Source organism: Rutilus rutilus (genome assembly GCF_951802725.1).
Source record: "Rutilus rutilus genome assembly, chromosome: 5".
Lineage (NCBI taxonomy): Eukaryota > Metazoa > Chordata > Actinopteri > Cypriniformes > Leuciscidae > Rutilus > Rutilus rutilus.
In genome coordinates, this window is record NC_140213.1 from 48649575 (window position 1) to 48673856 (window position 24282).

The 24282-nt window shown below is 35.7% G+C and overlaps 1 protein-coding gene across 1 annotated transcript in view; it reads left to right on the forward strand.

Moving 5' to 3' along the window:
- The window catches only part of LOC311291158 (xaa-Pro dipeptidase-like), a gene marked incomplete at its 5' end in the record, with an annotated part of 218099 nt that extends 217218 nt beyond the window's left edge, over positions 1-881 (forward strand). Inside the window, one exon of the mRNA XM_084410031.1 lies at positions 520-881. Within this exon, the coding sequence (XP_084266157.1) occupies positions 520-663 (144 nt within the window). The 3' untranslated portion in view covers positions 664-881. The remainder of the gene's footprint in view (positions 1-519) is intronic.
- Between the last annotated feature and the right edge of the window lie 23401 nt (positions 882-24282).

A 24282-nucleotide genomic window follows, 5' to 3' on the forward strand; every position in this document is an offset into this window, starting at 1 on the left:
ATCAACGAATCGATTCTGAACTGCTGAAATGTGTCGTCAGTAATTCCAGTCTCACTTGTAACTAATTAGCATAATGCCAGCCTGTGGTCTTGATTGGCTGAGCAGCGTCTCTTAGCTCCGCCCTCAAACACTGTAGTGTATCTGAGACTGGGAGAGTTTGGTTCGTGTTGTTCGTGTCGAGAAGACGCTGTTTTCTGAGATTGATACGGTAAAACCCACGCCATCGTCACTGTTCGTATCACTGTGATCAAGAGCTGAGATTCAGATATGATAATGAGCATTTGCTTTCTGACCAATCACAGCAGAGCAGCTCTCAGAGAGGCGGAGCTTAGAGAGACTGAATCCTTGATGGAAGCGTTTCAGACACTGAGAGGAAAGAGCTGATGCTGAAATTACAGTATATGATGAGATGGGGGAAATTAAAGTGTATATGACAGTATTATGAGGACATTAAATGCAAACATGAATATTGCTGATCGTGTGTGTGTGTGTGTGTGTGTGTGTGTGTGTGTGTCTCAGGTGCGCATTGAGGATGATATCGCTGTGACGGCTGACGGCGTGGAGCTTCTGACCTGCGTTCCTCGAACCGTGGAGGAGATTGAGGCGTTCATGGCCGAGGAAACGTTCAAACCCTTCAGTCCCATCAGCAGCCAGAAATTCTGAGATTATGATTATGATGATGATGATTATATTAATGACACTCCTTTTCCTCAACATATCAGACTTTAAACTTTAAGTAACTGAGTATCTTTGATATTTCATTCTATAAAGGGAAACACACAACATGTGACAGCTTCTGTATGACTTCACTTATGGAAATCAGTGTCAAAAATGAATTACCGGATCATTTATGCTTTCATGTAGCAGCTGTGTAACATTTTCAGAGTTTGATTCTTAATAAAAGCAGCTCTGAACATTATTTAGTCTGACTTAAACTTTACTCAATTCATTTGCATTTTATCCTCTACACTTTTTGCAAGTTTGTAAGAAAATGCCATGCTTATTTTTTAATAAACATCTGATTTTCTAGCATTATTTAGAATCGTGTGCAGCCTTTTATTTACTAATTAATAACATTCTGTCATGTTTAAATCCCATATGAGTTGTTTTTGTGGAACTAAACGTGTGGGAATAGCAGTAAACAGAGACGGATGAGAGAAATCCTGACACTCAATAATATGACTGTATGAATGAAGCGCTTTTACAGTTCGACGACACAATCACCTTTTGATTTTTACCCTAAAGTGTTCATGCATGATTTGAGCTGAAGAAGTTAAATATATGACACCATCATCGTCAGATTAGGAGAAAAACTGCTTTCAGAGAGACATGATAAAACATTAATAATCATGGTCAATTAAATGGTAAATGGTCAAATAAAGTAAACTGTGACATATTATACCCAGAAACTCTTCATTCAGTGACTACCAGTGACATTTATAAAAATTCGGGACCAAAAATGATTCGGACACTTTGAGCTGATCATGTTTTGCTGAAGTGTGTTCTCTTTAATTGCTAATGCTCTTTTTACACACAGACTGAACAAAATGAAGCATTGCTTGGTGATTGGTTGAGCTAAACTGGTATTATCTAATTGTGTAGTTAAATTTAACAGCTGACAGATATTCAACATAATTCATGTGTGAGACAGTCTAACAGAAGGACGGACAAAACCAGTCAAATATCAACTGAGTTCTGCTCATATTTTATTACTGTTTTCTAAACTATAGCGAATAAACTGATAATGTGAGAAATGCTGAAGGTTTCTGAATACATGTTGGTTTGACTGTATATTATTTAGAAAAGATGCTACTAGAGAAGATTTGATGCCGCTAACCTCAGACTTTATAGTTCTTCAACACTATAACTCGCTGTAAATCTGGTAACTTTGAGAGACTGGTTGAATAATCTAGAGGAGAAACACGAGTCCTCGGCTGATAACAGAAATGCTCTTGATCACTGTGAGGATGATAGAGGACTGAGGGTTTGCTGGATGAAATGTGTGTGTGGATTGTGTCATTATATACACACTTCATCATTTAGTGTTGTTTAGTGTCTTTAGTTTGTTTCCAGCAGTTCAGTTGTGATTCTGCTCTTCTCGGAAACCTTCAGCTCTTCTCGGAAATATAGAAAAATATGTTTATTGGAATGATGTTTCAGTTGTAAGTAAGACGGACACTCCTCGGTACAGTATGTTGGAGATCTGGTTGTGTCAGACGTGTTTTTACTTTTTGTTTTATTCCTGAATGAATGGTGCAGTCTAAACCAGAGGACTGGTAGAGCCGGATCAATGTCAAACCTTCTGAACCTGATCTAAGTTTATATCAAATACATGACGAAAAATCACATGGGGTCAGGATGATCATTGAGGTCAAGATATTTTAACATGCTTTCTTCTTTTAACTATATATATATATATACACACTCACCTAAAGGATTATTAGGAACACCATACTAATACTGTGTTTGACCCCCTTTCACCTTCAGAACTGCCTTAATTCTACGTGGCATTGATTCAACAAGGTGCTGAAAGCATTCTTTAGAAATGTTGGCCCATATTGATAGGATAGCATCTTGCAGTTGATGGAGATTTGTGGGATGCACATCCAGGGCACGAAGCTCCCGTCCACCACATCCCAAAGATGCTCTATTGGGTTGAGATCAGGGGTCTCATTTATAAAACTGTGCGTAGGAACCTTACTAAAAGTGTATGTGCGCCCGAAAGCCAAAAATGGTGTACGCAAAAAAATATTCAGACTTATAAAAGCGTTCGTACGCCAGAACCTGCGCAGAATTCACTTTATAAATCCCAGTCAGCGGAAGATTGTGCGCACATGCGTCTCCACCCTGAAATAACCATATATGGAGCTTACAACGCCTCGTTTTACTATGCAGATCCTCATCTGCATATCATTTGCATATGATTATTCATCCACGTGATAACTTTTAATGGTACAAGACACATTACATTAATAAAAATCAAGTAGTTGCCTATATCTTGCCTTGTTTTTGAATACATAAATCAAATAGTGTAAAAAACTTTTCAGAGAAAGGTTTTCTCAATCTTTTCCACTGGCCGAATTGTATTTTTAATTGATTTATATTTTTAATGGAAACAGATAGGCCTTGGGCATTATTTGTACGAAACTATTTTCTCAGACAATCTGGTATTATCATGATAAGCAATTATCACGCCATAGGAAAAGTGTTCAAAAACATCGCATCCACAACAAATATTTCTATTGATTGAATATAATTTTTTTTTTGTAACTTCTCAGTAATGATTTCATGTTTAAGTGTTTAACTCCATTAATTTGAATGGCATATTTAATCTAAATGTTTATATCAGGAGTAAAACATAGTTTAAATCATTATTTTTATTTATTTAAACTGTTATTTGCGTCAGTTTCACTAAACGGCCCAACGCGATCGCTGGCGCGGACATTTAAGGAGGGATGGATATTTGCTTCAAGTGACAGGCTTGGTGAGTGAAATTATATTTTGTATTATCTTTCTGTATATGTCTTTAGATTTTCTGTCTAAAAGTGACCAAAAAGACATTTAACTCCAGCTCACCATCTGTGTTGCCAAACTGCTCCATCTCCAAAACGTTCGTACGCATGGGTCAGAGTTTGCGTGCAGGTGCGCAAATTTTCCCGTCAAGTTTGTTTTTATAAATCACAACTTATGCGTCGGAAGTGGCGTACGCCTCTTTCAGGGCCTGTTTTGTGCATACGCAACGGTTATAAATGAGGCCCCTGGTGACTGTGGGGGCCATTTTAGTACAGTGAACTCATTGTCATGTTCAAGAAACCAATTTGAAATGATTCGAGCTTTGTGACATGGTGCATTATCCTGCTGGAAGTAGCCATCAGAGGATGGGTACATGGTGGTCATAAAGGGATGGACATGGTCAGAAACAATGCTCAGGTAGGCCGTGGCATTTAAACGATGCCCAATTGGCACTAAGGGGCCTAAAGTGTGCCAAGAAAACATCCCCCACACCATTACACCACCACCACCAGCCTGCACAGTGGTAACAAGGCATGATGGATCCATGTTCTCATTCTGTTTACGCCAAATTCTGACTCTACCATCTGAATGTCTCAATAGAAATCGAGACTCATCAGACCAGGCAACATTTTTCCAGTCTTCAACTGTCCAATTTTGTTGAGCTTGTGCAAATTGTAGCCTCTTTTTCCTATCTGTAGTGGAGATGAGTGGTACCCGGTGGGGTCTTCTGCTGTTGTAGCCCATCCGCCTCAAGGTTGTGCGTGTTGTGGCTTCACAAATGCTTTGCTGCATACCTCGGTTGTAACGAGTGGTTATTTCAGTCAAAGTTGCTCTTCTATCAGCTTGAATCAGTCGGCCCATTCTCCTCTGACCTCTAGCATCAACAAGGCATTTTCGCCCACAGGACTGCCGCATACTGGATGTTTTTCCCTTTTCACACCATTCTTTGTAAACCCTAGAAATGGTTGTGCGTGAAAATCCCAGTAACTGAGCAGATTGTGAAATACTCAGACCGGCCTGTCTGGCACCAACAACCATGCCACGCTCAAAATTGCTTAAATCACCTTTCTTTCCCATTCTGACATTCAGTTTGGAGTTCAGGAGATTGTCTTGACCAGGACCACACCCCTAAATGCATTGAAGCAACTGCCATGTGATTGGTTGATTAGATAATTGCATTAATGAGAAATTGAACAGGTGTTCCTAATCCTTTAGGTGAGTGTATATATATATATATATATATATATATATATATATATATATATAACTATACAGTATATATTGTCCGTCTGGGATTGGGTTTGATCATTTATCAGTAATTTGAGACACATCTGAATAAAGCTTGTCATGGAAACGTTGAAGGTTGAGCTGTTTTATCATTGAGCTCCTGTTGTAGTCGACTCGCTGCTGAATTTAGTTCATCATTATTACAGATATTCTCAGTTTTTTATTAAACAGGATAAGTGTGTTTTAAACATCATAATCTTGATGCTGAATCTGACATCTTAATCTCAAATGTGTTGGGTCAGAATTATTACTAACAAATCATATATTCCATATACATTTGATGAAGATTTACAGATAAGTAAATGAGAATCTTTGATATTTGATTCTACAAAGGGAAACACACAACATGTGATCACTTCTGATGACTTCACTTGGAAATCAGTGTCAAAAATGAATTACTGGATAATTTATGCTTTCATGTAGCAGCCGTGTAACATTTTAATAAAACAACTTAATAAAAGCAGCTCTGGATATTATTTAGCCTGACTTAAACTTTACTCAATTCATTTGCATTTTATCCTCTACACTTTTTGCAAGTTTGTAAGAAAATGCCATGCTTATTTTTAATAAATCTTGCCAATCAGTTTTGGAGATTGTGTTTCCTCGTTCCAGTAGATTCCAGCTGTACTTGTTTCCACACGTGTAAAGCAATAGTTTGAGGCTGTTACTGCACTAAGATTGCTGATGAGTCACTGACTTCTCTTTAATGAACTTTACAGTAAATCAGCTGAAACACTTTAATGTCAATGATCCGTTTCCATCATTTATTGTGTTCATCTCAACTGTGTGTGTTTTTCTGCATCCAGAGAAACGAGTTAAAAAGGTAGAAAGCATTTTTGTGGTCGTGTGTCTAAGTTCATCACAACAAAAGAAACAGAGTCCTTTATACTCTCAAGCCTTGCTCTCCAACAGCAAACTGTCTTTTTTTTAGAAGTCAGTTTAAAGATGCTTACTATAATTCCTATTAATGAAAAAATAAAGAAACATAATTTTCTCTTGTGCATATTTTCTGCTGTTGCTTCATGTAGTTTATACCATAAACTTGGCATGGTGTACTATGATTATTGTTGACTTGTGATGTTCCTCAGTTTGGATAAAAGCATCTGATAAATGAATAAATGCAAGTGTTTGTTTTTGTGTTGGGATCATATTAGGGAGACAGAGCCGTAATGGCCGCCATCAAACCAGGTTTAAATAGAGTCAAAGAGAGTCACAATACGAAATACTAGGAGCAAAAATGCTTTCAGAGAGATATGATAAAACATGAATAATCAAAATCTCCATGTTCAGTGTGAGGATATTAATAGAACTGGGATTCTTCTCTGACACCAAAACTTTGGTCAGATCACTAAACTAAGAGTTCCTCTTTAGCTTTTACTGAAATGTGACTGGTTAGATGACGAGGCCTGACCTCGGACTATCAGCAGCAGAAAGTCTGATCTACATTATTCAGCTTATTCTGGCCAAGAACCGCAAGACACGAGAACACACCGTCTGACTCATGTGTTTAATGACGTATGTTTTTACATGTTTTTAGGGGCAGATTTATCTAAAAATGAACAATAAAACACAGACAGATGTGTCAGATAATGGTGTGGCAGTTTCCACAGAAGGTTGAACAGAAATATGTGGATCTGTGATCATAATTCCTGCTTTTCCATAAAGAACAGATTCTTGCACATACAGTCAAACCAAACATTATTCAGACACTAGATATAATTGTTGATATTTTTTTAATAGTGTGTGCAGGACACTATAGTTCATTTATGTAAGTGAGGAGAGCAAAATAAAGTAAACTGTGGCATATTATACCCAAATATTCTTAAAATAAAAAAATTGTGGACTAAAAAAAAAATTGACCTGATCATGTTTTGCTGAAGTGTGTTTTCTTTAATTGCTAATGCTCTTTTTACACACAGACTGAACACAATGAAGCATTGCTTGGTGATTGGTTGAGCTAAACTGGTATTATCTAATTGTGGTTAAATTTAACAGCTGACAGATATTCAACATAATTCATGTGTGAGACAGTCTAACAGAAGGACGGACAAAACCAGTCAAATATCAACTGAGTTCTGCTTATATTTTAGTACCATTTTCTAAACTATAGCGAATAAACTGATAATGTGAGAAATGTTGAAGGTTTCTGAATAAAGTTTGACTGTATATTATTCGACTAGAGAAGATTTGATGCCGCTAACCTCAGACTTTACAGTTCTTCAACACTATAAGTCGCTGTAAATCTGGTAACTTTGAGAGACTGGTTGAATAATCTAGAGGAGAAACACGAGTCCTCGGCTGATAACAGAAATGCTCTTGATCACTGTGAGGATGATAGAGGACTGAGGGTTTGCTGGATGAAATGTGTGTGTGGATTGTGTCATTATATACACACTTCATCATTTAGTGTTGTTTAGTGTCTTTAGTTTGTTTCCAGCAGTTCAGTTGTGATTCTGCTCTTCTCAGAAACCTTCAACTCTTCTCGGAAATATAGAAAAATATGTTTATTGGAATGATGTTTCAGTTGTAAGTAAGACGGACACTCCTAGGTACAGTATGTTACAGATCTGGTTGTGTCAGACGTTAAATGTGTTTTTACTTTTTGTTTTATTCCTGAATGAATGGTGCAGTCTAAACCAGACGACTGGTAGAGCCGGATCAATGTCAAACCTTCTGAACCTGATCTAAGTTTATATCAAATACATGATGAAAAATCACATGGGGTCAGGATTATCATTGAGGTCAAGATATTTTAACATGCTTTCTTCTTTTAACTATATATATATATATATATATACAGTATATATAGTCTGTCTGGGATTGGGTTTGATCATTTATCAGTAATTTGAGACACATCTGAATAAAGCTTGTCATGGAAACGTTCAAGGTTGAGCTGTTTTATCATTGAGCTCCTGTTGTAGTCGGACTCGCTGCTGAATTTAGTTCATCATTATTACAGATATTCTCTGTTTTTTATTAAACAGGATAAGTGTGTTTTAAACATCATAATCTTAATGCTGAAACTGACATCTTAATCTCAAATGTGTTGGGTCAGAATTATTACTAACAAATTCCAGATACACTTGATGGAGATTTACAGATTCACATCAATTCATAAGTAGTCCTTCCTTTAACTTCATATCATTTTGTTGATGATTTGTAAATATATAATATTATACACTATGATCGTATGCATATAAATCATACATTATACATTTATATTCTATATTTTTTATCTTTGCCTTTATAATCTAAAGCAGTTAAGTTATTTTTCATTCAGATATTATGAATACACAGTTCTGAATGGAGTTTCTGATTTTTCTAGCATCATTTAGAATCGTGTGCAACCTTTTATTTACTAATTAATAAAATTCTCTCATGTTTAAATCCCATATGAGTTGTTTTTGTGGAACTAAACGTGTGGGAATAGCAGTAAACAGAGACGGATGAGAGAAATCCTGACACTCAATAATATGACTGTATGAATGAAGCGCTTTTACCGTTCAACGACACAATCACCTTTTGATTTTTACCCTAAAGTGTTCATGCATGATTTGAGCTGAAGAAGTTAAATGTACGACTCCATCATCGTCAGATGTTACTGCTGTTTTAATGATACTGAAGTGTAATCTTAGCACACAGGTGGAGATTGTGGTTCCTCATTCCAGTAGATTCTAGCTGTACTTGTTTCCACACGTGTAAAACAATAGTTTGAGGCTGTTACTGCACTAAGATTGCTGTTGAGTCTCCTGACTTCTCTTTACAGTAAATCATCTGGATACAGAGGGTTACTCAGTCTTCATGAGGATATACGACACTTTAATATCAATTTTGTTGTGCCGGTTTTCATTGTTAATTGTGCACCTCATAGCAATGTGCATCCAGACAAATGAGTTGAAAAAGTAGATTTGTTTTTTATTTTCTCTTCTAACTTGAAAATGATTATAACGAAAGTGACAGAGTCGCTCAAACGCGCAAGTCTTGCCTACTTAAAACTAATTGTCTTTGTTTAGAAGTTAAAAAACATACTATAAATCTTATTTATAAAAAAAGAAAGAACAATTTTCTCTTTCAAATATTTTCTGCTCTTGCTTCTTGTACTGTTGTAGTTTATACTATAATCTTGGCATTGTGTACTATGATTACTGTTGACTCTTATGACAAATTGCTTGTGATGTTCCTCATTTTGGATAAAAGCGTCAACTAAATGAATAAATGTAAATGTGTTTTTGCTCTTGCTTGATAATTTCGATGGAGGTCAAGCGTTGTGTATTGTTCCAGTAACACTGCAGTAACTCAGTGTAGATGCTCATAGTCACACGAGTATTCAGCTGTTAGCGGAGAGAAAACGATCATCAAGAGGATCAATGTGGTTTTCACAGAGGACTGAGGGTTTGCTGGCTGTGACTGCAATCATTTGCTTATTTGATTCGGGTGGATTATAACTCACTAATATGCTCTTCTCACGAAACTACAACTCTTCTCTGAAATGTTTCTAATTATGTTTCATTTTCAAGTAAGGTGGACACTCTTAGGTATGTTGTAAATCTTGTTGTCAGATGTTAAACTCCATATGATTTTTATTCCTAAATGAATCATATTTGTTGAAGCTCCAGTCAAAACCACATGACTGATGAAGCCGGTTCAATGTAAAACCTGCTGATTAATTTTTAACAGACTGAAAAAGACTGAACAGTGTGAAATATGAAAAAGATAAGCCAAGATTATGTTATCCCAGGTTTAGAATGACCCAGGTTCAGGTGTGAAACTATAGAATACAGTGGCATTACTATGGCCCTCTTTGAAGTGCTTTATAGTTAACATGATAGATGAATATGGTTACCATTCAGTACTGTGGATATGTTAAAATTCCATGGTATTACTGTCACTGAACCAATGGTTTCAGTTTCAGAATTGTGGCCAAGCCAGTCAGGAGCACAAAACCACACAGACACGTTCGTCTGGACACCAAATCTAATATGTGAACAAAAGTTCACTGTCATCTTACGTTTGGCTTGCGCAATCACTATAGGATTTATAAGCGTGAGCTGGTTAACAAGAGGTTTAAACAGGAGCTTCACAATCCTCACACAGCAGAGATGGCAGCAGAATTACCAGCGGAGGTCACGGTCGGAGACGGGGTCGGGTTCATAAGGATCTATAGAAACCAGAATGCTACAAATTGGAGTGACTATAGACGAAAAAAATTCAGAGATAATCAGCTGGACGGAAATGCAGATGTTCTCTTCGGAGTGTATAAACCAGTATTTCCACCCATTGGACAAAATCCACACTGTTTTCTCTTCAGACCTAAAAAAGATCCCATCTGGTGGATGATGATCATCAGAAAAAGACATAAAAAACTCACTGTTCAGTGGACTCACAGACGAGCTAAGCCGCCAGTCCAAGGCGTGATTAATGTCAGTGGTGATTGGGCAGATCTGGAAATATTCTGTCGCCAGTTTCCAAACCATCTACGGGAGATTAATAACAATACTGCCGGAAACAGTATTGTCGATGACCATATTGAAGCTCTGACAGCAAGAATTGAAGATCTTGAATTAGAAAACAGAAGACTTAGACAACATCAGCAGAATTAAAGAAGGCCTGCCTAAAACATGAGGTACAGTATAATACAATCACACTTGTTGTTTCATTAAATAATGTTATTAAATACAACTTCTGGTTTTAATAATGTATTAGTAAATGTTGAAATTAACATTAAGGAAGATTAATAAATGCTGTAGAAGTTTTGTTCATTCCTAAAGTTAAATAATGTTAACTAATGAAACCTCATTGTAAAGTGTTACCCAAAGTTCTGTATGAATATTCAGTATTATTCATGTGCACATAAGGGATGTGATTCCTCTATTATAGCAACTGTTTGATTCATGTTTAGTCTGTAATAATAGATATGAGATCATGAATATAACAGTAGTTCATCTGTTTCATCTCTTCCACACAGAGATCATGTTTTCACCTGATGGGAGTCATCCAAGTCCTTCTGCATCTTTCATCAGATTTAAAGCAGACCAAATCTATGTTTCTTTTATTTCTTTCTCTGTCATATTCAAGTCGTATTCAAGTATGATCAAATCTGTCACAGTATTTATCAGGGTGTGTTTATTGTTAAAATCCAATTTCTGTAATTGGATTTTTGGAAATCTGCAATTTCTTATTACAGTTTTTCCCAAAATTGCTAAAATACTAAACCCCATTCTCTTACTAACACTCTCCTGTGTGTTTTGCTTGTTCGGTGTTCAGTAGTTACAGGAGTTTCACACGTACATGTATGTGCACAGATACATTGTATATACAGTATGTACAACTGATTAACTTTTCATAATGAACTAAATCAACACTGAACTGTCTTGATCTGAATAATGACACTATTGGCTTGTTAGAGGCTTTTCAGGAGAATTTTTATTTGTTACTATTGTGAAGCTCCTTTGAAACAATCTGTATTGTATAAAGCACTATAGAAATAAAGGTGACGACTTACCAGTATACTGTATGTGTATTCAGGATATATTTACAAAATAAACAGAAATGCAAGGGTGAAAAATACAATCAAACCAAAAGTAATTCAGACACCAGATATGATTTTGGTAATACTTTACAATAAGGTTCATTAGTTAACATTAGTTAGTGTATTAACTAACATGAACAAACAATGAGCAATAGCCTACATTTGTTACAGTATTTATTAATCTTTGTTAATGTTAGTTAATAAAAAATCCAGCTGTTCTTTGTTCATGTTAGTTCACAGTGCATTTACTAATGTTAACAAACACAACCTTTGATTTTAATGATATATTAGTAAATGTTGAAATTAACATTAAGTAAGATTAATTAATGCTGCAATAGTGTTGTTCATTCTTAGTTCAAGTACAAGGTAGTTAACTAATGTTGATATTGTTTTACTAGTGTGTGCAGGACACTATAGTTCATTTATGTGAGTGAGGAGAACAAAATAAAGTAAACTGTGACATATTATACCCAAATATTCTTCAGACAGTGAATACCAGTGACATTTATAAACATTTGGGACCAAAAATTATTGGGACACTTTGAGCTGATCATGTTTTGCTGAAGTGTGTTTTCTTTAATTGCTAATGCTCTTTTTTACACACAGACTGAATAAAATGAAGCATTGCTTGGTGATTGGTTGAGCTAAACTGGTATTACCAGTATATATAAAATGGTATAACCATTTTCTAAACTATAGTGAATAAACTGATAATGTGAGAAATGTTGAGGTAATGTCTGAAAATACTTTTGGTTTGACTGTAAATTTGTTTCTCCCAAAAATTGAGTTTTCATTTCTAAGTGATCAATTTATGGTGTTTTCACTCATGATTGTTGACTGTAGGTCATCAGTCAGTGATTCTGGCATTTAAATGACAGTGTTTTCTATATGAATAACAAGAGCTGTTAGTTTTGAATGATGTGTGTATGTAGAGAACTGTGTTTAGGGTTTTGCAAAAAGTTTGTTTTGCAGACTTGGTCTGAAGATTATATGAGTGAATGGTTTCACTGAGTGACCTCAAGTACCACTTTTACCCCCAGTTTAAAAAGCTTAAGGAACACGATATTTTGACATTTTATCACAACTTTATTTAATTGTGTTCAACATTATATATTTAAAACCTAAATTTACTTAATGCATGTATGTTAAAACTACATAAATAATTTTGGTTGACATAACTAACTGGGCAGTGGGTCTGAGATCCCATGCTTCTCAAGGGTCTGCATTATTGGGAGTAAATTTAGGGATTAAAGTGTTATTTTATGTGTTTTTCAGTAAAGGGGAAAGATGTTGGTTCTGTTTGTGTTTAATGTTCAGATATGTTTATATCAGATATAGATATTTAGAGGAATTTCTTTAATGCTTTTGAATTTTGTGGTTACCATTATGCAGAATTGTGCTTGAGTTTAGACTTTGGGCACTCAGTGATAATTACTAATGTCAGTATTTGCACCAGTCTTTTAATTAAATACATGATGAACAAAACTGCTCGTCTGAACATAAGAAAATTAAGTCTCAGTAAAATTAATAAAACAATTAATTTGGACCAACATAAAAAAAATAGTCTGGCTGATGTAATAAAGTTAATTTAAACATACTTGAGTAAAATAATTGGACCTAAACCAACTAAATTGTGTTGACCCAACTTAACTGATTTATTTCGAATTAACTAAACTGAATTAAATTGTGTAAAAACTTTCTTGAGAAGTTTTGTTCTTTTCTTAGAAGAACTTTTCTTCTTCTACATTAAGGGTAATTAGTTTATTTTTTGAGTGAATGTCTCCCTCTCGTAATTTTTAAAGAGGTACATGCTGTGATATTCTGCTCCAGAGCAGGTTTAGCAGCGCTTTTACAGGCTCTGATAAAAAAAATAATTAAAAACAATAAAAACTCAGTGAGTGTTTTAGCGCAATTTTCTCACCTCATGGGATCACAACACTAAGAGATTTACCAAGTAAATCTTTTCCTGGATTTTTTTTTTGTGCGTTCCCGAGATTAGACCTTCCTTAACATAATGCCGAAAACCCGAAGTCTCTAGGTGGTCTGGTTGAGGAGTAGATAGAAGTGCAAGATTGGTGCGCACAGACGCACAGAACAGAAATCATGAGTTAACAAGCGCAATTTTGTCCGGTGGAAAATTGCGCTAAAAAATCGCATTCATTGGAGTGAAAAAGAAACCTTTTTATTTGTACAGTTATGGTCAAAAAAATATTAAGGCAAATTGGATGTTACCGTCAAAATATAGAAACATAACTCATACACAAGTTCGAGACGAGCTGCTTTTTTAAACCGATCATGTACTGTATTTGTGCAATCATTTATACTGACGATGGAAATGCAAAGAGGAACGTTTATGAATGTACAGTGTGACACTTCAAAACCTGAAAATCCAGGATTCATTTGTAACCCAGGATACAGACTGAACAGTGAAACATGATAAACCAGGTTTAGAATGACTTGAGTTTACATGTTTGAAAATACTTATAAATAAAAATAGTATTACCATGGTCCTCTGTGAAGAGCATTTGATTACTAGTTGACATGATAGATGAATGGTTATCATTCAGTACTGTGGTATATATTATAGTAATAGTATTACCATCATCACTATGGTCTCAGTTTTAGAGTTATGTGGTCAAACCAGTCATAGTGACATGTTCATCTGGAAACCGGATCAAACATGTGCTGGACTGAACAATAGTTCCTGTCATCTTATCCAATGGTTTATAAGTGTGAGCTGGTTAACAACAGGTTTAAACAGGAGCTTCACAATCCTCAAACACCAGCGCAGACTAGAGATGGCAGAAGAAACAAGAGTGGTCAGAGACATGTATGAAGGGCTGGTTTTAATAAAAAAAAAATACAAAACTGAAAAAGAGAGAAAAAAAAGTGAAGACAAACAAAGAGATGACCACAGAGAAGAAATGCTGAACGAAAAAACAGATATTCTTTTCAGAATTTATAGAAAAGGAAAACTGCATGTTCTGCTCTTCAGACCCACGAATGACAGCTGGTGGATAACAACACTTCGAGATCAACATCCTGGCATCTTTTCTCAGTGGACTTTCCAACATGCTGATAACAAGCCGATTCGGCATGTGATGAATCTCTCTGGTAAAAAGGTTTTATTGGAAAATTTCTGTAAGAAGTTTCCAGCCAATCGTAAAACAGCACTTGACCCTTTGAAGCAAATTGAAGAGCTGAACGCAAGAATACAAGATCTTAAATTAGAAATATAAGGAGAACAACTGAAGAAGGGCAGCCATAAACACAAGGTACAACATTCAATATGATCACATTCTTTGTAGAAATGGTTCAAAATATTAATATGTTAATTATATTAATATCAGACAAATGTGAGTTGAGTGGTGTTTGTTTGGTTTATCTGTTTGTTGCTTTCATGTTAAAACTGTCTTTATAAGTTGTTCTAACTAACCGCAGTAGGCCTAATGAATTTAACAAAATGTTAATGTTAAACAATTGTTACAAAATGTTAAATTCATTCAAATGTTAAATGCACCAGAAATATTCAACAAATTATTAAACTGACCCAATACTCTTCTCAACCACCAGGACATTATCTAAATTAACAAAAATGAAGAGAGGAAGTTATAATGAGCCATATTTTTTTCATAGAGTTACATAAATGCTGAGAAAACTCACATCATACATTCAATAAGATTAATGCAAGAGCAAACTAAATACACTAATATGTGTCAATAAGTTCAGTATGATTGCACAAAATCTCATCTCAACACTTTTGATGAATGCCTACGCAATTAATAATTTTATCATTTCATTTGAATGTCAACATTTGTAAGATTCTGTTATTTTTTAATGTAATTCTGTAATTCATGGGGGTATTTATTCAATAATTCCATTAATTAGATGAACATTTACGAAATCTTCACTTTTAAGTAAAACAGGCTAATTGAGCGAAATAAATAAAATTTTACTGGGATTCTGATTTGTCTGTCATTAGTTATTCAATTATAACTAAATTTTATTTAAAATAGAATAGCTGAGCTTAGTATGTTACATTACATTGTAACATTGTCAGCCTTTTTACAATATTGTTCAAAGAAGTATTGATTTTTCCTCTTCTTCCCTATTGGATATAAGTGTGCAAATGTTTCTATTTATTTCCTGTAATAACACATTGGCTGATGCATGATAATCCTCCTCATGCTAAACTTATATTTAAATATGTTATAATTTTAAAAGTAAATGCACATTGTTGTTAAGTGCTGCATTTTTCCAGCAGTTTATTTGTTTCATCTCTTCCACACAGCGATCATGTTTTCACCTTAAAGAAGCTCTTGAAGACCTCAAGATCTGCAGTTTTAGACCAGATTTAAAGCAGAACAATTATAAATCTACTTCTATTTCTCTTCTGTCATATTCAAGCAGGACAACTGTGATTAAATCTGTTGCACAGCTGTCACACTTTTTACTCTAGTTAATATTTCTCAGGATGTGTTTATTAGTCAATTTCTGTATAAACAAAAACTTTATTAAACTCTCCAATACAAAAAAATAAATAAAAAAAACTGTTACTACACTGTTGTTAACACACATTATTACATGGCTTGGCTGAATTCCAATGTAGAATGCGGTGTGTTATTTCTTGTTATAAAACGGTTAGTTCCAATCCTTGATTCTGATTGGTCAATAGTTGTGCTTTCCAATCCAATCCAATCCAATTTTATTTATATAGCACAATTTAAATAAACACAAGGTTTCCAAAGTGCTGCACACAAAAATAAAAATAAAATAATAATAAATAACAAACAGAAGCATAATAGTACAATGAACTCAATAGATAAAGTAACAAAATTTAAAGTTTAACAACAAATAAATATAAAATCCTTAAGATAAAATAAATGAAGTCAACTTCCTACTAGGTGTTAAAAGCCAAGGAAAAGAGGTGGGTCTTTAGGTGGGATTTAAAAACAGACAGAGAGGAGGCCTGTCTGATGTGCTGAGGCAGACTGTTCCAAAGTTTTGGAGCTGCCACTGCGAAGGCACGATCCCCTCTGAGCTTCCGCTTTGTTTTAGGCTCTCTCAGGAGCAGCTGATCTGATGACCTGAGAGACCAGGAAGGAGTATAAAATTGTACAAGCTCAGAGAGGTATAGCGGGGCAAGACCATTGCAGGATTTAAAAACAAATAGAAGAATTTTAAATTAATTCTAAAATGAATAGGCAACCAGTGGAGTGAGGCTAAAATGGGGGTAATGTGCTCATGTTTTCTTGTGCCAGTTAAAAGTCGAGCTGCAGCGTTCTGTACCATCTGGAGCCGAGAGATGGTCGACGCACTGACCCCCACATACAGTGCGTTGCAGTAATCCAGCCGAGTGGTTATGAAAGTGTGATCTACTGTCTCAAAATGCTGTCTGGAAAGAATCGGTTTTATTTTGGCCAGCTGCCTCAGGTGAAAGAAACTTGATTTCACGACAGACCTGATCTGGCTCTCAAGTTTAAAATCGGGGTCCATCTTCACCCCCAGGTTTGTAATGGTGGGTTTCATGTACTGTGTTAGGGGACCAAGATCTGGCAGAGGGGTTCCAGTGGATCCATTAAAAACCATCACCTCTGTTTTGTCATGATTAAAATTAAAAAAATTAAAAGATTTATTCACGATAAAACACGGCTATGACCGCTTCACTCAATGGTTCTATGTATCACTACAACACCCCTAGCAACCACTCTTAGCAACTTAAAGAGCAATGTGCAGGTTGAATTTATAACTGAATTAATACTTGATATTGTCTGAAGAGGTTTTTAAAAAACACATATGTAGAAATTACTAATGAAATCTAAGTTGATGTAGAAATTTTGATTTGCATTAACTCACCAAGTCACTTGCCCTATTCGCCACTGGTTTTCTTGACACCACAACTCTACTTCTCTCCTCTGCCCATTGTTCCTCCCCCTAATCTCCCCCCTAATCTCCCCCTGGCCTCTATCTCGCCTAGGAGGCTCATAATTATAGGCCTGTGGGCCATCATAGGCATGCTCGTCGACATCGGAGAACTCGGTTTCTTCATTCACATCCATTGTAACCTGAGCTTGGACTTGACCAGACTCCCTCGCCCATCGTCACTTCAGGTTAGTGCTTTATAGATGCGGAAGTTATTTTATCACAATTTATCTCAAAATATCGTTAATGGCATAGTTATATATTGCTCCAGTTATGAAAATCTAGTTGTTTTATCATCAACATGCACTATGCCATATAAGGGTGTCCAACCTGCAAGTTGCTCTTTAAACATATGTGCGATCTCATTGATATTGTCCATTGAAGCTATAGTGGAGTAGTGTGAGAGATCGAGAAAGCGAGTGTAAAGTTACCTGCATTCACAGTAGACATTGCATTTTCCTTCAGGTCAGTCCTATATTCATAATAAAATATTCCGTTTGAATGTCCGCTGCGATATCTTGTCCTTTTAACAGTTAACCGTTAGCAGCTAAGGGGTATTCCCGTGTCATCTGTCAGTTGCATATTCTTTCTCTGTGAAAACAAGTTTGAGTCCTTCCAGTATAAAAGTCTTCTCTACTGACTGACTCATTCATAAGACAGTCTTTGCCGCCCTCTATTGGCGAAATAATGTATGTAACTTCTGTTGCTGTTTACGGTCAGGGACTATTTTTTCCAGCGGAAGGAAGTCTTTTAGTGATTTTACTTCATGAAAGTTGCATAGATAAATATTTTTCGGCTTTAATATTTGTATTGTGTGGCAACAGTTTTATAAAAGCAATAAGGTACTCGAGGCAAGTGCTGTATTGTGAATAACTAACGGCTGAAGGGGTTGCAGACCTTCAGCCGTTACTTATTCACGATACAGCACAGCCTCTCGTACCTTATTGCTTACATAACAGACCGCTGCGAAGTATAACACACCGTTGCCAACAAAAACAGAGTGTTGCTATGGACGCGGAACAGACTATTTTCTTTAGCGGAAGCAATACAATCGTTTTTAAATCAATAAACTCCTTTTTAAATCAATATTTTGTGTAAAATTATTTATTTATTTTGTAGGTAGCCATGTAATAAGCGGGATAATGTATTGCGAGGCGGTTGTTATAGCGAATACAACCCCTTCAGGCTGATTCAAGCTCCGCTTCGTGTCAGCTGATCAGCCTGTTGGGGGTGTATTGGCTATAACAACCGCCTCGCTATACATTATCCCTTACATAATGTATTTCAGTGTAGTTTTACTGTGTTCAGTTGTTTACCCAACAGCTATTAGTAATTCTGTGTCTCTCTCTCTCTCTCTCTCTCTCTCTCTCTCTCTCTCTCTCTCTCTCTCTCTCTCTCTCTCTCTCTCTCTCTCCCTAACACACACACACACACACACACACACACACACACACCATCCTATAGAGCAAATCTCTACAAAGACACACCATTAAAAGCATTAGACAGCGCCCTCTTCTGGATTGAGTTTGTCCAATACTTGTCCAAACCACAGTGTTGATGTCCTACTGTATCTTCTACTCTGTTTTATTTTTGATGTTTTTTTATTTTTTTTTTACAAAGACTATTGAAGTGAGTTTTACAAAAAAGTACTATTTCAGACTTTCTACTTCAAAATGTAACGTTTAACTCAATGAGCTACTTTCCGTTTCTTTGTAATTATTTGTGAAATGTACAATCAATTTCTGAGTGAAAACAGTTTCAAAGTAAATCCAACACCATTTTTACAGAGTTGCAATACTTGACCTGTGTTTCTAACAGTGTCATTGGTCAAATAGTTGTGTGTGAGAATATATGGTAAAACTAAAATAAAGAAAAATGAGCAGAAGACATGAAAGAATACTTTTTACTTTACAATACTTTAGAAAACTGATCCAAATAATTAGTAGTTCCTTTAGAAGGATGTAGTAACGCTTGATTAGTTGGTTTACCGTTATAAATTATGCATTATTATTATTATTATGAACCTGAAAAAAACGACCACATTTACCTGAGCGCTATTACTTACTAATTTGTTAATCAGAGTTTCTTGTTAGTTAATAGTAGTAGAATGTTAATAGTGTGTTAATGATTCATTAATGAAGGAACAGTGTTATAAAATGTTCCCCCAACAGTCTTTCATTCAGAGCATCAGGAAATGTGAGGAGGCGTTCTGTATTGTAAGGGCCGATAGTTGGTGATCATTGGAGATGGCGGCACACATGGTGAGACTGGCACACAATCATGTTCCTCTCACGTCTCCTGACTTTACAGAGGTTTCAAACCGACTTCATCCACACACATGAAATGGTGATGTGACCCTCCAGCTCCACTATTCTCTAAGAAAAAAGCTAATTCATAAAGCAGATTATTCCAGTTGCATGTATGGTATAACAAGGCATTACAATAACAAATCTGTACCCGCACATACTGGAACTTTGCCTCCTTCATGATTCGTCTCCTTTATTCTGACATGGTTTTGTTTAAGGACTCTATCAATAGTTGTAAAACTCACACTGTTGATATTTCTAAATGTTCCCTGATCTTCAATCACTGCTGCCTGGATTTCACACAGATCGTATTGTTTGCCACGACCATATCTACAATCAACACCGGAGATCTTTTCCTCTGCCACCAGCAAACAAGCACGTCAAAATTAACATTAGACAGTCACAAAAATGGGTCTGATGAAACGTCTGCATTACTGTAGACAGATTGTTCTGCAACAGTACAGTAAAGCTGAAATACACCGTGGCGTACAGTAACTGTTCTCATTCTGAATAAGCCTGACAGACGCCACCGTGTTTCGACTCAGAATGGGTTGAACCCTTCATCCAGCCTCTCTACAGGACAAGCCATGATTGATGACATGCTCAATAATAACGTGCCTTTGGCCTCTATGATCCATGCTTGCAAATATCAAGCATCTTTTATCGATGACTGAGGACTGATTGATGATTGAAGAGGTGAAGTTTCACACAGGTGAATTAGAGATTCATAATTATGCATGTACTTTCTATCAGCTGTGAATAGATGCTTTCCTTTTGTTCAACACAGTTCATCCAATAGAGTTTGGGGTCTTTCAATGAGATCTGTGATAAATGTTTTGACAAAATGGTGTAAAAAATGTGTGAAACAAATGAAAAAGTGTTCAGAGATTTGCCAGGGAAGACTTCTGCTGTGTTAAGAATGTGAGGATGAAGTTCAAGTGGATCCCAGTTTCATTAAGCGTGTCTTAACAAATGAGGAAAACTGTAAGCTTTTGTGCAGGACACCCCAGTGACAGGATATGATGTCACACTGTATCCATCCATCCACGTCAGTGTGGTTTATAATGTACTTATTTTACGCAACAGCTATTAGTAATAGCATATTACTAAATAATAGTCTATTATAGTCTAACACAACATGTGAAAACTAGCATTTATTTAATATGATATCAATATTAATATGATACTTCATACTGAGATAGTCCTGTAGACTTTCCCTCTGGGACAACTAGCCCCGGTCTCCCAATATTCTGTAAATGTTCTTATGTTTATTTTAATCGCAAGTTCCTTATGTATTACCTTTTGATAGAGTGATGCAATCCATGTAAATAAAAAGTGACACAGTAATAATATTTTACATGCAGATTTTGAACAGATGCACAAAGTATATGGTGGGATTAATCCCAGTAATCCAAGATAAACACTTTAATAATAATTAGAATACACAAAGGAAGAAACTCTTACCACTACAGATGACGATGAGAAACGAAAAACGAATGAACAAAACAGGAAGTCCTTTACACAGAGAACTGAACTATACATGTGGGAATAATTAAGAGAATTTAGTAACTATAGGAACGAACTGAACAAAGGAAACATTGGAACATGAACACAAAAACAATGAAACATAACCTATCTCCAATATACATGTATTGTTCTGTTATAGTTTTCTGTTCCTGAGTTCATTGTAAAATAAAACCTAAACTGGTGCGTTTTGATCCTTTACTCATTATTTACTTAAATCTCACTGTGACACTGATTCACGATGGGTCACTGTATGTTATACATGACTATTAATACAAAATGGCAGAGACATGAAGGATTGGATGTTAGAAGCATGACTAAAAGGGAAGAAAGGAGACACAGAAGCATTCAGATGTTCTCTTCAGAGTTTATAGACGCTTCAGACCCGCTGATGGCCTCTGGTGGACGCGATTATTCAGAGACGGGCACCATGGATACATGTAACCTGAGATAGTTGCGTAATCACTAGAGTTTATAAGCGTGAGCTGGTTAACAACAGGTTTAAACAGGAGCTTCACAATCCTCAAACACCAGCGCAGACTAGAGATGGGAAGACAATTATCAGTGGGGGACGAGGTCAGGGACGGGTTCAGAGACATCTATGGAGGAGAGGATGCTACAGACTGGAATGACAATATACGAAAAACATACAGAGATAAACAGCTGGACGGAAATGCAGATGTTCTCTTCGGAGTGTATAAACCAGTATATCCAACACTTAGGGAAAATCTACAATGTTTTCTCTTCAGACCTGAAAGAGATCCCATCTGGTGGATGATAATCATCAGAGACAAATATACAAAACTCACTGTTCAGTGGACTCACAGACGAGTTACAGAGCCAGTCCGAGATATGATTAATGTCAGTGGAAAACGGGAAGATCTGGAAATATTCTGTCTCGAGTTTTCAAACCATCTTCAGGAGATTAATAACAATCCTGTCAAAAACAGTCCTTTTTATGACCATATTGAAGATCTGACAGCAAGATTTCAAGATCTTCAATCAGAAGAAAAAAATGGACAACAACTGCCTAAACCTTGAGGTATAGTACAGTATAATACAATCACACTTGTTGTTGCATTAACAAATGTTAACAAATACAACTTCTGGTTTTAATAATGTATTTGTAAATGTTGAACTTAACATTAACTAAGATTGATAAATGCTGTAGAAGTTTTGTTCATTCCTAAAGTTAAATAATGTTAACTAATGAAACCTCATTGTAAAGTGTTACCCAAAGTTCTGTATGAATATTCATTATTATTCATGATGTGCACATAAGGGATGTGATTCATCTATTATAGCAACTGTTAGATTCATGTTTACTCTGTAATAATAGATATGAGATTGTGAATATAACAGTAGTTTATTTGTTTCATCTCTTCCACACAGAGATCATGTTTTCATCTGACGGGAGACATTGAAGTCCTTCTGCGTCTTTGATCATATTTAAAGCAGACCAAATCTATATTTCTTTTATTTCTCTTTTCTGTCATATTCAAGTGTGATCAAATCTGTCACACAGCTGAATATTTATCAGAGTGTTTATTGTTAAAATCCAATTTCTGTAACACAAATCTTATTACAGTTTTTCCCGAATTGCTAAAATACTAAACCACATCTTACTAACACTCTCTTGTGTTTTTTGCTTGTTCAGTGTTCAGTGGAGTTACAGGAGTTTCACACATACATGTATGTGCACAAATACACTGTATATACAGTATGTACAACTGATGAACTTTTCATAATGAACTAAATCAACACTGAACTGTCTTGATCTGAATAATGACACTATTGGCTTGTTAGAGGCTTTTCAGGAGAAATGTTATTTGTTACTATTGTGAAACTCCTTTGAAACAATCTGTATTGTTTAAAGCACTATAGAAATAAAGGTGACGACTTACTGGTATATGTGTATTCAGGATATATTTACAAAATAAACAGAAATGCAAAGGGTGAAAAATACAATCAAACCAAAAGTTATTCAGACACCAGATATGATTTTGGTAACACTTTACAATAAGGTTCATTAGTTTCAATATCAAATCTAAGAATAAATGACTTAACTTACAAAAACATTGCCAATATGCATTTCAATAGGTAAAACCTTTATGGGCACATATGAAACGCATATGCCCCAAACTGGCCAAAACAGTCATTCTGACCATCACGGGAAAAGAATATGAAAATATAATAAACTGTGAGAAAACGAAAAACTATTTGTTTTAGTGAGCAAAAATATCATGCTGTAAAATTACACTGAAAATTTTATGCATACGGTCATACGGTCTTATGCAAATGCATTCGGTCAGTATTACTGTTATGGCCATTCAAGGTAGAAATACTCAAAACTCTTTTGTGTCTTGTTTCATAAAATAACAATGATAGAATCAAATATAGACACATTTAGGAAAAGTCAGGGTCCTATAGTTACATGGGTTTTATTTCAACAAAGTTATTACATTGCAACATTTTAAAGCAGTTAAAATGACTCCCTTGGTAGTTCTAGTGTTATTAGTAGGCTGCTGCCACCACCTTTAATCATTTAAACCAGTTCTTTAAATTACAATAGTCAATTCTAGAATAAATAAAAGCATGGATCGCAGTTTCAAAGTGCTTAAAAGAAAGAACATATTACGCCTTGGGAGTATTAGAACAAGCAAATATTGGAGCGTGCAAATAGGCAGTTTTTGCATTCACCTTGTGGAGGTCATTATCATATTGTGCCGTCATTTGCATTAAGGTGCGTACTGAAGTGATATTTGCTGTTGGTGAGAAAGTTTCTTTGCAATATACACCCATCACTTGACTATAGCCTTTTGCTAAATATCTGGCCTTGTATGCCTCAGTCTCACCTGCATAGTTTTTGACAGCATAGACCCATCTTCCCCCCACTGCATGTTTACCTTCAGGTAGTGTAGTTAGAGTAAATATGTCTTTTTTTAAGGGAATCCATTTAATCTTTCATGGCCCTAGCCCACATCTGTGACTCACTTGAGCTCAGAGCATCCTTGAATGTCTGTGGTACGTCACACACTCTGTAACAGAAGTCCACATTGGTCAGAATATGGTCATTACATTCAACATCAGAAACATAATCAGACAAACATGGAGCTCTTCTGGTTATCTTAGGCCAGGTAATGTGTACTGTGATCAACTCCCTCTTTCTTTCTTTTAGACTCATTTTGAGATTTATGAGTC